This window comes from Acomys minous (assembly GCF_964271855.1).
Source record: "Acomys minous genome assembly, chromosome: 5".
Classification (NCBI taxonomy): Eukaryota; Metazoa; Chordata; class Mammalia; order Rodentia; family Muridae; genus Acomys; species Acomys minous.
The window spans coordinates 18,813,896-18,829,630 of NC_140494.1; the positions used below are offsets into that span (position 1 = coordinate 18,813,896).

General features: G+C 37.4%; 1 protein-coding gene across 2 annotated transcripts in view; it reads left to right on the forward strand.

Annotated features, from left to right (window-relative positions):
* The window catches only part of MALRD1 (MAM and LDL receptor class A domain containing 1), a 562,786-nt gene that overhangs the window by 406,024 nt on the left and 141,027 nt on the right, over positions 1-15,735 (forward strand). For both annotated transcript variants that reach the window (XM_084782548.1, XM_084782549.1), the window contains exon 32: positions 15,385-15,545. In XM_084782548.1, the coding sequence (XP_084638674.1) occupies positions 15,385-15,545 (161 nt within the window). The remainder of the gene's footprint in view (positions 1-15,384; positions 15,546-15,735) is intronic.

Genomic DNA, 15,735 nt, shown 5'->3' on the forward strand with positions numbered 1-15,735 from the left:
GTCACATCAGAGTTCAAGAAGATTCACATGAATGACCAATGATGCCTTTTAATGAAATAAGTAAAGCCCAATAACAGGAATAAGTTTGCCTTTATTTAACTTCCACGGTTTGAGTAACTTCATTGAGAACATGGGAGAATTTTCAACCTTGTTTATTTGTGCAATTTTGTTTGTAACTGTTAGCCAAAGACTAAGAAAAGTAATCTTTCTGAAAGGCTACTTCACTATTCTTCCTTCTAATCAGTACTTCAGACAATATATTTTCAGGATGCTCGTCTCAAAGCAACCTGATTATATCATTTTGATATAAGAAAATGGCTCAGTAAATTTGTTTAAGCATCTCTGAAACAATAGGCAGGCAAATAAATATTAATGCCTTTAATTAATTTTGACCCTCTGGTAAATACAAAGTTTTTTTTAAAAGGCCAACATATTCAGATGGCCTATAACTTTTTGTAAGCCTTGTAATGCTGCTGTTAATTAAAACTATATTTATAGATCTTTACACTTACTGGATTAAAAACATAAGGAAGATAACTTCAAGGTCCATCACAATCTTATCTATGAACCATTTTTAGACACACTGCTTGATTGTAAAGAAGATGTATGAGCATCAGCCTACTCTCTAGTCTATAGAAAAATAGTGTTTAGTCTCAATGTATGTTCAGGTTAATAGCAAAAGTAGCATTTGCATGCCTAGATTTAATATAGGCACAACACACACGTCTTCTTTCTCTGTTGTTTTTCTTTGTATTTTCATTTTAATGATAAAATTGGTCATCTCCAGAACTAGATTGAAATCTCTAGAGGCAGAGAAGGCACAACTTCTGGCACGTATACATTCCGTCCAGCATTTGATCACTCTTGAGAAGTATGTGTGTAGGTAATATATTACTGGATCTGTATTCCTTGTCTTGTTATGGTACTATCTTTTATATTAATTTGTAAAAGGAGGAATTCTTAGTTCCTACTAAATACTAGGGATGGTCTTCGGATGCAAAGGTATGAACTAAGTAGACCAAGGATTGTATGCTCCCTGATACAGTTCATATGCTTATTGTTGTTCAGTTCTATTTTCAACACCCAATGTCATGAATATCATCTGCTCATCTTAGTACAGTGATGTTGTCATCGATGTATCAACACTAATTTTGAGAAAGAGTTCCATGTGTGCAAGATAAGCTACATACATAGATAAGGATGTCAATCACCTCCAGTATACTGGAGTTACAGATATATATATATATATATATATATATATATATATATATATATATATATATATATATAATCTTGTATGGCTTTATAGCAATAATTTAAAATATATAGTATTAGATAGTAACCTAATTTGGATTATCATGCAGATTATACACATGATAACTGTACCATCTGTGAGAGAGATAAATGCTTTCATTCCTATCCCAGAGATGAAGGATGATGGACAACAAATTATATCTATGAAGGTGTATCATGAATTAACAAAGACTGAGCAGTAATAACACAATATAAAGATTAATCTAACCCCTTTCCAGGGCATCACCATGCTGTTTATTGCCTTTTATGCTTCTCAATCTGGCTTCTTTTTAAACCTGTTTGTCAGGCCACCTTGCTTTTATTAACTGTAGGCTTTCAGCATTGTTTTTGGAAAGGCACAGGAAGACTGCAATATTCATTTATTTAGGAATTCTGGTAGACAAGGACATATAATCTGATGTAGACAAGCTAGTTCTTCCTCATACACATAGCATATCGTTCTGATTTAGTTCCTCCTGCTCTACATGCATGCACACATATGTACACATGTATGTACGGAAAAACAGATGTCTATATTCTTACACAGTTTTCCGAAGTTTTTGTAATTGGACTTAGAAATCTTGAAAGATTTCTTTCAGGAGGAGAAAGAGGAAAAACAAAACAAAGGGAAGAGTTGGAGAAGGTGATGTAGAAGGAAAAGAAAAAAGGAGGAGAAGTAGGTAGGCAGTGATGAGGCAGTTTGAATGATGCAGACACAGTAGGAAATCTAAGCATTAGGAGACTCTGCTCATCATAGATTATTCACAGAAACATACACAAATATTCTAAAATTAAAGCTAAAATTACCATTATAGACTGAATTGTGTTACTACCCCAAATATTTGTGTGTATGTTTTTAAGTCTCCAATCCCTAACCTGACTTTATTTAAAGAGAAAGACTTGGCAAAGTCGATTCAAATTAAATTAAATTAATGAGACAATATGTCAGTAGGATGGGAGTTCTTATGAGGAAAGAATAAAAATAGGCTATTACATAAGACAAGTCATATGAGGGCAGAAATGGAGGCCGCCATCTCTAAGCCAATGAAAGAGAATCCAGTAGACACTGAGTATGGTGCTTTGATTTTGATCTTCTTGTCTTCAGGATTGTGAGAACATACATATCTGACGTTAGTGCCACTCTGACAGGACATTTGATTATGGTGGCACTAGCAGTCTACCTCAAATACCAAGAAAGTTCCAAGGAATTCACTAAGAAATAGCACTTAGAATGCCTAGGAGAGCTAGAATCATGGTCTCATCCTATATATGTCCAGTAAACACTGTTTTCAATCTAACTAAGTACACATGAAAGTAGCTTCTTTTATTAGGCTAAAGTTCAAAAGATCGCTGTACTGAAAATTGAACACCTGCCTGCATTCTGGAGTAGAGACAAGTGCATGCTTAAGGTCACACATGACCAACGCAACAAAATTTCAAGGGAAATAAAGATACCTTAGCAAGAATAATAAATTAGTACACTGTAGTTTGCCTAAAAGACTACCTTTTAGATGCAAAAATGAGACAGAAGGTATATATTATTTATATAAATAAAATTTATATAAAATATATTTATAGAATGCTAAATATTCTAACATCTATGTACTAGAACATAGAAAAATCAATACCAATCACTGCTATTTTTTAAAATATAGCATAGTGTTTTAAAAGATAATGAGTGCCATATATACAGAGAGAGAGAGAGAGAGAGAGAGAGAGAGAGAGAGAGAGAGAGAGAGAGACGTGTTGTATAAAAGGAACATTATTTACCATTTAAAAGAAGTTGTCATTTATAAGAACGTCAACTAACCTATAAGACATGAAGCTGCCATAGGGAGTAACTTATTGCATGGTATCACTGACATGTAGATTCTGAAAAAAAGATAAGGAAAAGAAATACTTATAAACATATCATAGAGGAATTATCCGCAGTACTGGAATGAGGATGTAACAAGACATCCAAAATGCACATTATTACAATGACACATGATAAATAGATGGAGAAGTCTTATGAGCAACTAGCAAGTGCCATTTAATATTTTACTTTTCAATGGACTTCTTACAAAGGTAAAACACTGTAGATATTTTTTACAACAAACGCAAAAGTTAAACACATAAGTTATAAGTTAGATATTAATTTTCTTGAGTGTGGTAAGCTTTTCATTGTGCATAGGCATATCAAGTCATCTAAGTATCATATTGTATAGAATAGCAAAAGTAAAGGCCACATCTATGAATAATAAGAAAACAGGAGGGAGAACAACACTGGTCTAAGGCACAGAAAGTACTTCAACACCTCAAAGAAGGAGATGCCTACCAAGTTAGAAGAATCATAAAGAACACCGAAGGGAGTGGACAAGAAAAGAAATTCACCACATCACATAATAATCAGAACACTGAGCATGTAAAACACAGAAAGAATATTAAAATTGCAAGGTAAAAAGATAATAGGACCTATAAAGGGAGACTTATTGAAATAACACCTAGCTTTTCAATGGACTCCAAAAGCCAGACAGGGCATTGTTCTTAGAGTAAGCTCTAAGAGATGATGTTGGAGGACCCTGCTGCTTGAGGTTGTAGTCCTCCCAGTCCTGATAACCTTTCTGGTGCTACATGGAGGACTCCTCTCTCTAGCATGGCCTCCTACTCTCTGCCTGACCTCGTCTGGAAAGTGTCTTTAGGCATAGTTACCTCTAACCATATCTGATCTATGGCCTTTGGCACAGTTCCTTTCTAGCTCTTCCCCCTCCCCGCCCCCCCCCACCCCCGTGCCTATAGGATAATTAGGTACTGTGTTCCCATTCATGTGATAAGAGCATGCTGCCAAATGATCAAGCATCCTTGGAATTCCTAGTTCTAACCAACTGTGGACACCTATTCTGGGAGCTCCCACCCAATACCCAAGGACTATAAAATATTTGTTCACCCTGAATAAAGTTGAGCTACCTCACTGAAGTGGTTCCCAGAGGCTATTCCTTCCTGTTCTCAGCCTTCTGAGCCCTGTTCCCTGTCTCTGCTCCTCACGCCCTTGTAGGCTGGTGGCTAACAGATGAATATCTAATGGCCAAGAAACACCTAAAGAAATGCTCAACATCCTTAGTCATCAGGGAAATGCAAATCAAAACAACTCTGATATTCCGTCTTACACCTATCAGAATGGCTAAGATAAAAAAAACTCAAGTGACGTTGCATGAGCAGAAGGAAGACATCTGCAAATCTTCCTTCATGCCATACTAAGAATGGCCTCTATAAGTCACAAAGAATCTTTCACCAATATGAAGCCTTGTCTATGCATAAACCTTCGTATCTCAGCCAGGCTCAGAGCTATTCCCATGTAGTGGGATTAGCAATATTAGTTACCTGCTTGTTCTGGAGTTTGAATTTTTTATATCCCAATTGAAGCCCCCTCCCTTAACAACTCCTGATCCCACCCACTCCCTCCCCTAGTCCTTAGCAAGGGGAACCCTCCTCCCCTAACATTTGACCTCAGCTTATCCAGTGTCCTCTGTACTACCTGCAACCTCTTCCTCTGTGGCCTGGGAAGGCCACCCCACCAGGGTAGAAGTGAACAACATTAGGAAGGCTTAAATCCATGTCAGAAGTAGTCCCTACTCCATATATTGTGGGACCCACATGGAGACTGTGCTGCCTATCTACTATCTTAGCAGGAGGTCTAGGTCCACATCCCGCATGGACCTTGGTTGGCTCATCAGTCTCTGTTTTGTAATATGGTTAACCTGAATTAAGTGCCTAACATCTGCCTATGAGTGAGAATATGCCATGTGTATCTGTTTGGGTCTGAGGTACCTCACGCGGGATGATTGTCTCTCCATTTGCCTGCAAATGTCTATATTTCCTTGTTTTTAATAGCTGAGTAGTATTCGATAGTGTAATGTACCACAGTTTCTTTATCCATTCTTAGACTGAGGCACATCTAGGTTGTTTCCAGATTCTGGCTATTATGAATAAGGCTGCTATGAACATGGTTGAGCATATGTCCTTGTTGTGTGGCAGAACATCTTTTGGGTGTACTCCAAGGAGTGGAATAGCTGGGTTTGAGATAGCCCTACTCCCAGATTTCTGAGAAAGCACCAGATTGATTTCCAAAGTGGTTGTACAAGTTTGCACCCCCACCAGCAAGGAAGGAGTGTTTCCCTTTCTCCACGTCCTCGCCAGCATGTGCTCTCACTTGAGTTTTTTATCTGAGCCATTCTGATGGGTATAAGATGGAATCTCAGAGTCATTTTGATTTGCATTTCTCTGATGACTAAGGATGTATTGAGCATTTAAGTGTTTCTCCACCATTCGATATTCCTCTGGTGAGAATTCTCTGTTTAATTCTGAGCCCCATTTCTTAATTGGGATACTTGGTTTTGTGGTGTTTAATTTCTTGAGTTTTTTAAAATATATTTTGGATATTAGCCCTTTGTCAGATGTAGGGTTGGTGAACTAGCCTAAATTCCTCTGTACATCCTGCACACCTCATACCATCACAATGTTAGAACTGTATAATGCTTGTGAGAAATTATGTTTTCAGAACAAAAGAACTGGACACCAATGCTGGATCAGACCTGACAGGATTCATTCCTCTCAGCAAGCTGGATGCTGACATCCTGCACCCTCCATGTTTCAGTCCTAGGCGCCTCAGTTGCTCTTACCCACCAGAACAGAACTGCTTCCAGGACAGCATTGTAGAAAGTTTCTGATCCCAATTGTTCCAGCAGTTCAAACTGTCCCACACAGGACTCCTATTAAGCCTGGAATTTCATAGCTTTTGAAAAATGGACCACAAATGCTATGCCTGCCTTACTTAAGCATTTTCCCCAATTTTTTGTGGGGGGACTTCAAAAAATTATTCGCCCCAAATCAGCCTGGAGAAACTTTAAGAGAACAATGTCCCATTTCCTCTAAGAGAGGTTGGATAGGTTTATGTTTACTCTCTTGGACTACAGATGCTTATTTTCATTGGGAGTTGGTTATAAGTATTATTGGTCTTTTACAGAGAAGAAACTAGGTTTGACTCAGGGACGTATCTCCTTTCCTTTATCTTTCATCTATAGGTAAGGAGATAGGAGCTGAAAAAGAAGGAAAGGAGGATATAGAAGTATAGATGGAGGATAAAACAAAAGGTAGATTACTGAATCTACTCCTCATCTCAAGGCCCTAATTGTTACTCACAAATAAGGTTAATTTTTAATTCAATGGTAATGAATTTTGTATATTGATGCAAATTATGCTCATTTAAAAAAATGGTCTAATTTTATTACAAGAATAGGTCTAAGAGATAGGTATGAGTCTATAGATATATAAGGTAAAAGAGTTAAATAAGGTCTTCAAATACCTCAGAGACCTACAGAATATGGCATTTTAAAATGTTTTAATTATTCTAAAGATTCTTTGACAATAAGGCAAGTTAACTCGTGGCAACATCCAACCTGCCTCAAAGAAGATGAGAATCAAAGGACCTCCTTATGGAGTTGACTTCAAATGTGACAAACAAGCCACTGGGCAAAATGTCCTCATTTCTGCCACAGACAGGATTCTGCCTAAAAATGGGCAAGTTTAGATGCAGGCAGAGTTGACGGCCAAACTCTGCCAAGACAGGGTAAGGAAGTCCTCAATAGTTCCTATCTTTCAAATATGTCTGTCAGATACATTGGGCCAGAAGACAAAAGATGATGCTCCAACGTTATAAAGAGTGTTGGATAACTATCCAGGTAGTAAACTGTCTCAGACATTTTTTCATTTTGGAAGCTGCTAATCTGCACTCTGGGTTCACTCAGGTATTTAAGTTTGATCCCTTCTCAAGTCTCTGATGAGTTTGAAGACCAGATAGTTTAGTCTTTCAGTTAAACTTAGTAGGTTAAGTAGGGGTTAAGATGTTTTTAGATCAAGATAGATGTTTTAAATTAATAGAAATGAGATATGATAGATATTAATCTCCATTCAGCAATTTAGACCCAACATGATAAGAAAAATGTTTACTTCAAGTTTGCCAAGTACAAATGGCCAAATCACTATGAATATAACATTTACATAATTCTTGATTGTCTCATGGTTCTTCCTGTTGTGTGTAGTTTATTTTACTCAGGTGTAATAATATAAATGTATATGTTAAAAAAGAAATATAATAAAAAACATTTTTTTAAAAAACTCGAGACAGCACATGCTGGCAAGGATATGGAGAAAGAGGAACACTCTTCCATTGCTGGTGGGAGTACAGACTTATACAATCACTTTGAAAATTAATCTGGTGCATTCTCAGAAAATTGGGAATAGTGCTGCCTCAGCACTCAGCCATACCACTTCTGGGCATGTAAGTGAAGGATGTTCCATCACCATACAACAAGGACATTTGCTCACTTGTTCATGGCAGCATTAATCATAATAGCCAGATCTGGAAACAACCTAGATGTCCCTCAACTTAAGACTGGATAAAGAAACTGTAGCACATTTATACAATGGGATATTACAAAGCTATGAAAAACAAGAAAATCTTGAATTAAATAACACTTTTCCATAATTTGTCTGAGATCATGAGAAATCATATATTAACAACATGTGAATGTATTTCAGATAACTTAAAAAGATTCATCTTTTATATGTAATTTTTATAGCTACTCCAATTTTACTCATGTCTTTGACTTATTCTGGAAAGACTTTCTTTACAGTTAGCAGAATTGTTATTTCACTTCCTTTCATTGCCAATATTTGCATGAAGTATATTGAGTTGTATATGATAGGGTTTATGTACATCATCTACACTAAAACATATGCATTAACTACATTAAAACACTGCAGTGCTTCTCTTCATTTTCTATTATTTGTATTTCCTCATTTTTCTGCCCTGTCACTTTCTTTTTTCATTGAAATATGTAAAAATTAGGAAAACAGACAGACCAAGGATATTATAATAAAATATATAATAAAGGAGAGTCTATTTATTGAATAGTAAGCATTTTATCCTGATTTAAACTAAAATGAAAATTATTGAGTTAGCAAGATGGCTCAGCTCACAAAGGTGCTTGCTGCCAAGCATGGCAACCTGAGTTCAGTCCAGCACCCACACGGTACAGTAGATGAACTGACTCCTAAAATTTGTCCTCTAACCACCATATGCAAGCTGTGGCACATGGATCCCTACTCAAAAACACAAGTGTGCACACATGTACATAAACCCAGACGCACAAAGAATGTGGTGATTTTAGAGAGGACTGTTGCATCTGTCAAACTAGAACATGCCAAATGCTGATGTGCCTCTGCGGCTGCTGTTCTAAGTACTGCTCACTCTGCTCTGGTTTAATTATGCTCTCTTGTTGTATTGCGCGGGGAAGTCTTTGTCGTTTAAAGGGGAGGATGTGAATGCATTGAAAGGGCTACTAGCCCATCTAATCACAATACAGAAGGTTCTGGTTGACTCTGGCACTGAGAACCACATATAAAGAGGCAGTCTGTACGTGCAGCCACAGCCCAGAATAGCTGCATGTAACTTCCTCAACATTTAGTGATGTGTCATCCTTTCTACTGCAATGATTGGACCTCACTAGAGTTTTTTTTCTTAAATAAGTCTGCAAGAAGAAGGCCTTAACATTATATCCCCTTGTGCTGAGTTAAGGAAGCCTGCTTTTAGCTACAGTCTTCCACCTATTGAACTACCTAGCCCTCCCAATTTATATCAATATGTTGTTTTATACTCACACTAATCCCTCTGCATTCTAGGTATTAACACTCACAGAGGGGTAATTACTGCACCACACAATAAAGAGGGAGACAGGGTCCCAAGGTTACAAAGTTATAAATAGAAAATTTTGGATTTAAGGTAGGATGTATAGCCCAATACTCACTCTAAACACAACCTCATACTTTGTTTATTAGATCATATCAACATCTCTAGTAAGAATGAAAGAATGCTCATAGTAGCTATCTAATCAATAATGCAGTTGATGAACTCATCCACACTGCAAGAATCAGTTTATAGCCCTTCTTTAAATTTCCCGGGAGAATACTATTAATTCGTAACTGTGTTCTAAACACTTTGCCTGTAGTATATCATTCAATTTTCCCCTCAACCTTATGAGAGAAAAGTACCTATGGTAATTATCTCTTATTGCTTCTGAATCTTAGAGAATTTAAATAGGGCTGTTCAGGATCACATACCCATTGAATAGTAAAGTCAAGATCTAAATCAGACTTGTGGCTTTTACTGGCAATAGGTAAGTGCCAGTAGATCTGCCTCACAGTATCTGCTGACTTCATAGCCAGTGCCGGAACATGATATCATGTGCAGATTAAAAGAAAACAGTGATGCTATTCTTACTTGTTCTCCACACTCTCATGGACAATCTGTCTGAAATCTAAATGAACGTGGCCTCTGTTTTCAAGTTATAAAGTTATCTTTTACATAAAGAAATCAATTCCCATTTATTTTCTAGTGTTTCCTTGTTATGAGACTACAGAATAGCTTTCTTCATATTCTCAAGTTGGAAAATGAGATCAGGTTACTGAAATGCCATTAGGCCAATGCGTCATTCCCAGGACTTTTCGACAGTTATGTATAGTGCATAAGTGGCTTCTTCAGCCCTTCAGTAGGAGGACTAGGAACTAAGAATCCCGTTTCTCCTTAAATGTGTTGCAAGTGCCAGCTAACACCATCTGTTTATCATCATCATGTGATTGGGCTATCTTTACCACTTAGCAAGTTAGTAAGCTTAGAAATGATGAGTCCACCTTGTACTAATGGGGAGCTTTGTTTTCACACCTGATTAAAACATGCCATAATGGAAAGTTTATAAGACCAAATGCAGTCCCAGTTAATAGCATTAAAAAGGAAAATAATGTTGAAAACTGTTCCCTACTTCAATATTCATTCTCTGAAGAGAATTTATGACTGAAGCTACACTTTAGGAAAAGGAAATACCAGGATCTAGCCACTGCTGTACCCAGAGACTAATGGAAATAAGATAATGACAGGCACTCTCTTCAATTGATACCAAATTTCCCTTGACTTCCAATATGTTTTGTTTAAGGCTTTTTTTTTTTTTTTTTTTTTTTGCTGTTTTCGAGACAAGGTCTCTCTGTGTTAGCCTTGGCCATCGTGGACTTGCTTTGTATACCAGGCTGGCCTTGAACTCACAGTGATCCACATGCCTCTGCCTCCCAAGTGCTGTATTAAAGGCGTGTGCCACCATGCCCAGCTCTCATGAAACTTTTTTGCTCCAAATGTGTTTAATGTTCTGCATCCTTGAAATATTGCCATCTCGAGTTTCCAGCAGCTCAAAAATCTGGGAGGAGAATGGAAGTACAAAAAGAAATTGAGGGCATATCCACTGATAGTCACTATATGCCCTTCTGTTTTAGAGTAAGGGATGGGCAGAAATTATACAGAATATACAGCCAGACAACTTACTCTGAGGCAGGGATAATTCACTGTTTTGAGGGAGAGTCATATTATGTACCATTTTTTAAAATCACTAGGCAGCTTTACACTATAAGAAGAAGAAAAAAGAGGATAATTGCCTCCAATTTAAACCAAAGAGTGCATTCAGATCATTTAATGTGAGAAATTGTCTCTGATGGTTCGACCAGGGAGTAAATGAGCATGCTTTTTCTTAGAGTAGGGAACTTATAAAAAAATACAGATTCCTTTATGAATGTTAACTGTTATTATAAAAAAGAAATGCCAAATTTATTATCATTTAACAATAATTCAATGAAATATTTTATAATATAAAATGGTAACTTCTCATATCTAAAAGACAAGTTGGGCTTTTTATATTTTGCTCATACAAGAACTCCCATGAAGTGTGAAGTATGTAATATATTGTTTCCCCTGCAGTAAGAAATTATCATTGTCATGTGAACAGAGCACACTTCAGCGTTGAATGCGCACCACTTACATTTGACATAAGTGGTCACCAATTTTCAAAACTGTCTTCAGTTCCTTAAATAACTGTTAAATTCAGATGTGAACATTACTGGGAAAGCTGTCTTCACACCTTATGGGAACTAATTAGTGGTTAAACAGAAAAGAATCTTTACATCAAGAATCTCAGAAGCCTGAAATTATAAAGCAAGGTGAAGGCCTGAATTGAAAGTCTGCAGAAAATATTTAGGAAGAATGAAGAGTAAAATATAGAAACACTTAACTAAGTGCCATCTTTGGGAATACTGTACTCCAGTCACACTTAATTGGACTCTGTCAAATTGTACAAGATCAGTTGAGAGCCTTGATATCTACCGTATGAGTAGGAGATAGACTTTAAGATGAGAGAGATAGAAGATGCTTGGCAGCTCCCAATCAAATAATCAAAGAATTTTGATTTTGAAATTACTTCTGTCGATGCCATTGGCCATTCTGCACAGCTCCATACAAGTAACAGAAATGAACGAGTTTACTGATTTCTCATTACACTCTCAATGTGTCCTGGCAGTTGAGACTTTAGGGCTTTATTGTTTCTGTAACTAATTTTTAACTGTTTAGAGCATCTTCACTGACTTTCCCCCAAGGATTTTGTTAGATAGTAATATGTGTCTTTCAGTCAGCAACTGAATATTGGTAAATGTTTGACAACAAGGGTGGCCTGATTTAGCTAGATAAAGAGAAACTCAATTTATGAAAGCGTATCCAGTGTGAAGTGTCATCACTTTGTGATACATTACATTTTATGGAGAACTCATGTTAATAATTTTGAGAGTCTAAGCAGCGTTTTACCTTTTAAGTTTTGAGGGGGGAAAAAAGTGGCAGTGCAACAAGTTGTCTTGGTCGAACTTATATGTGACCAAGTCTTACAATAACAGTTTGTCAAAGAACCAGTTTACAAGAGTAGCTCCGGAAGCTGCAGGCTGAGTTGCTTTCTCATTTTAAACTGGGTTCATTGTCACATAGACGTGCATCAACACCTCAGGCAGAAGTCAATTTTCTGGTATCTGTCCTCCTATAGGACTTTGAAAAACCCACACCAAACATGTGAGTTAGAACAAACTATCTGGAGCACACTTTGAAAACTCATCCCAGAGTACCCGGCTCCTAATTGGAACTGCTTGCAAGTTTTGCTGTTGGTTGAATCTCACAAAACAGTGTTGGTCCTGAGCTTTGCTGAAGCCCACCCCTTACCCTCTTCTCTTCCTCCTCCACCTATCCCGACCTAAAACTTTATCCTTGTTATCCCCACCTCCTTTCATTTCCAGGTGTTGGGGTTCTGGCATCCTCTCTAAATATATTTGTGTGCATGTGTGTTGGATGAACCCATTACTGAAGACACTGAACACTTCAGTGCTTTATAGGCAGGGCATAGAGAGATCAACCTTAAACTGATCAGGAAATATTTTCGTGCTGACTGGCCTACATAGTGCCGGAAGAGGCAAATGTAGACTGATGAAGAGATTAAAAAATATATCAGTGATTTTATTCATACCCCTTGCATGTTACAATACTGATCTGTTTGGAAGCAGGTGCCCACTGGTGCCATAGTGACATGACAAGGTTATAAAAATAACCAGCTACTTTCTGATTTGATATGAGGCCTCCTCTAGAGAGGAGACTCTGTGCCTTGCACTGTTAATCTGGTTAAAAGTCCACATCTGTTGTGGTGTTGTGAAATGACTATGCTGTCCAACTGCATTCAGAATATGTGTGTATACTCACAGATTTGTTCTCTCAACTTTGAGCAGAGAAGATCCTTTTCACGATGGGTACTGACTAATACAAAGACTCATAAATGTCAAGTGTGGAGCATAAGTGACTCAGTATTGTGCTGTGGGTGGGTAATTCCATATCAGCCTTCCCTTACCCACGATTTAGAGGATTTTATGGAATGGGTCTAGAAGAACATAAGAACTGGGCAGGCGTGGAGAAGAGTTGTGAAAGGCAGACTTCTGAACCTGACATGGCTGCTGTACATAATAACTCACCATAGCTGTGGTTTCCTGTGCGGGAAGACTAGATGAAGCCAGTCAGAATTTTAGCATGAATGCAAGAGGCAACTTACAAGTTCCTGAAGCCAGGAGAGGAGCATTGGCCGCTGGTGGATGCTGCGATGGGGAGCCACTCTTCTTTGGTGCACCTGCCACTAACTAGTTCATGCCCCACTGGAATCCCCCCTCCACCGTAGCTTCTTCTATATATAGGGAGAAGAATAAATACACTGAAATGCAATATTTTAAATCAGAATCCAATTTCTTTCTGTAAACTTGATTACATTTGCATCATGAGTGCAATTGCTGCTTTTCCTATGGCTGTAAATATTTGACTTCCAATGTCTGGCTAGAACTTAGCATAGAGAAAGATTGAGATTGAAAGATATTCATTTTTATTTTGAATGTTATACTATTTATAAGTAATAAAACTTAGAATTTCATTATCTAACCATATTTACTAGTTATTTCACATCCAGGATAAGATCAGTGGATTCCATGTGGTTAAAATGCACTGGAAATCCCCATGTATGTAAAATAAAACAAGATGAGAGGCAGGTTACATGTGCCTATTTAGTTAAAGATGGGATATAATTAAAGTATTTTTTTCAAATAATAAGCCAAAAGCTTTATGGGGAGTCGAAGTGTATTTTGGCTGTGTGAGCCACATATAATTTTTGTTTCCAAATGATGAAACAAAACATCATCAAGCAAAATGTAAAAATCTAAAATTATTTTCTTGATGCTTAAAGAAATATTCTGCTTATTTGCTAATCCAGCAGCATGTGTGATGCCCTTCAGGGGACTTTGGCAAGGAAGATAACGTCCACATTCCTCAATTCCTTCTTTTTCCTGAGAAAACATCATTCAAATAATTCTTAGCTTATATCACCTAGCTATTTATTCTTCCTTTTTGTTTTGTTTTGTGTTTTGTTTCATTTTGTTTTGGATGGTAGTTTTATATCTTCATTTTTTATTTGTTGGTAGTGGTCATTCACTGATAATTTTATACTTGCATGTAATGCATTCTGGTTAATTTGCCAGTCTCCTATTTCTTTTTTAATCCGTACCCACCCTTTCTCTATACATGTCTATTTCTTGTATTCCCTTATTTCTGTTTTGTCTTGTGACCCACTGGATTCAATGGATTTGAGTTTTTGAAACAGGCTCTCACTCTGCAGCCAAGGCTGGCCTCAAAATTATACTGTGTCAACCTCTCAAGGCTGAAAAAACAGGTGTATGCCACCCAGCCTTTCAAGCTATTTTTCTTGATGGGTTTTTCTAAAATAAACCTTCATAAGTGAAAGGAGAGATGTTCAGTTAGGATATATCAGGAGGTTTGAGAAAACCTGCCCATTCTTTTTGCAAACAATAAACAAGCTGTGCAGCCCAAAAACATTAGCTTTTCATGGATCCACTAAACAGCCAAGGTCACAGGAACACTCTGTGCTTCCATGAAGGACAAACAAATGGACTCAGGGCCACAAATGCTAAAACAGAAAACCTTTGAGTAGAAACATCCATGGGACCTGGGCTAGACATCTAAGCCAAGATTGTCCAGGAGATGCAGGCTTAATATGGAAAACTTTAGGAGATGAAATTCAGAGAGGACAGTCTATGAAAACTTCTACTCTGAAACCCTCACCAACTTTTCACAAGAATAATAGTTCTCTGAGCTTTCACAAGGAGATGAGTTACAACTGTAGAAACATTCATGAATGTTCTTCTCTTGAGAGTTTGGCCTTGAAGTAAACTATTTCACTAAACCTTTATTGACATGTGAAGAGAAATGGTCAACAATGTAAGAATTTGAGGTGGATTTAAGTGGTAGTGTACTGTTCAGTGACAGTACTCACTTTCCTGACCCACGAAGTAGAATGCAAGTATTTTGAAAGAATGCTTGAGTTAATTATAAAAATACACTACAGTATATTTTTCAAGTTGAAGGTCATCTACTAGCAAAGGTGCTTTTTACAAGATACACAACTAGTATCCAGAGGATCAACTGTTATTTAGATATGACTTGCAAGAAAAAAAATTCTATTTAAGTGTGTGGGAGGAAAAGAAAGGTGTAGCATTTGAGGTGATAATATTTGTGCATTGTTTAAACACATTCTGTATTACACAGTTAAATATATTGTTCCTCTGAAAATTAAGCTTTTTCTCAATCTTTTCTAGGTAGTGGTCGGCATTTCCTGTATGTCAACTCTTCTGTCCTCAACAAAGAAGGGTCTACTGCAAGAATCATTACCACTCAATTCTTCCCAGCAAGCCTTGGAATGTGTACTGTTCGGTTCTGGTTCTACATGGTGGATCCCGGAATGATGGGGATATTGAAGGTATGGGGGAAGATAGATGTGTGTCTATGGGAGTACTCATCACATAAGTTTAAGCCCCCCCCCCAAATTATCCTGCCAATAGTGGTGTCATTAATCTATCATCTCTTCCTGGGGCCATGGGTCTTTGGCCTAGTATGTCATTCATCTTCATCCGAGTCAAGATTAAGCTTCATAATGGTTGCCGCCTGCA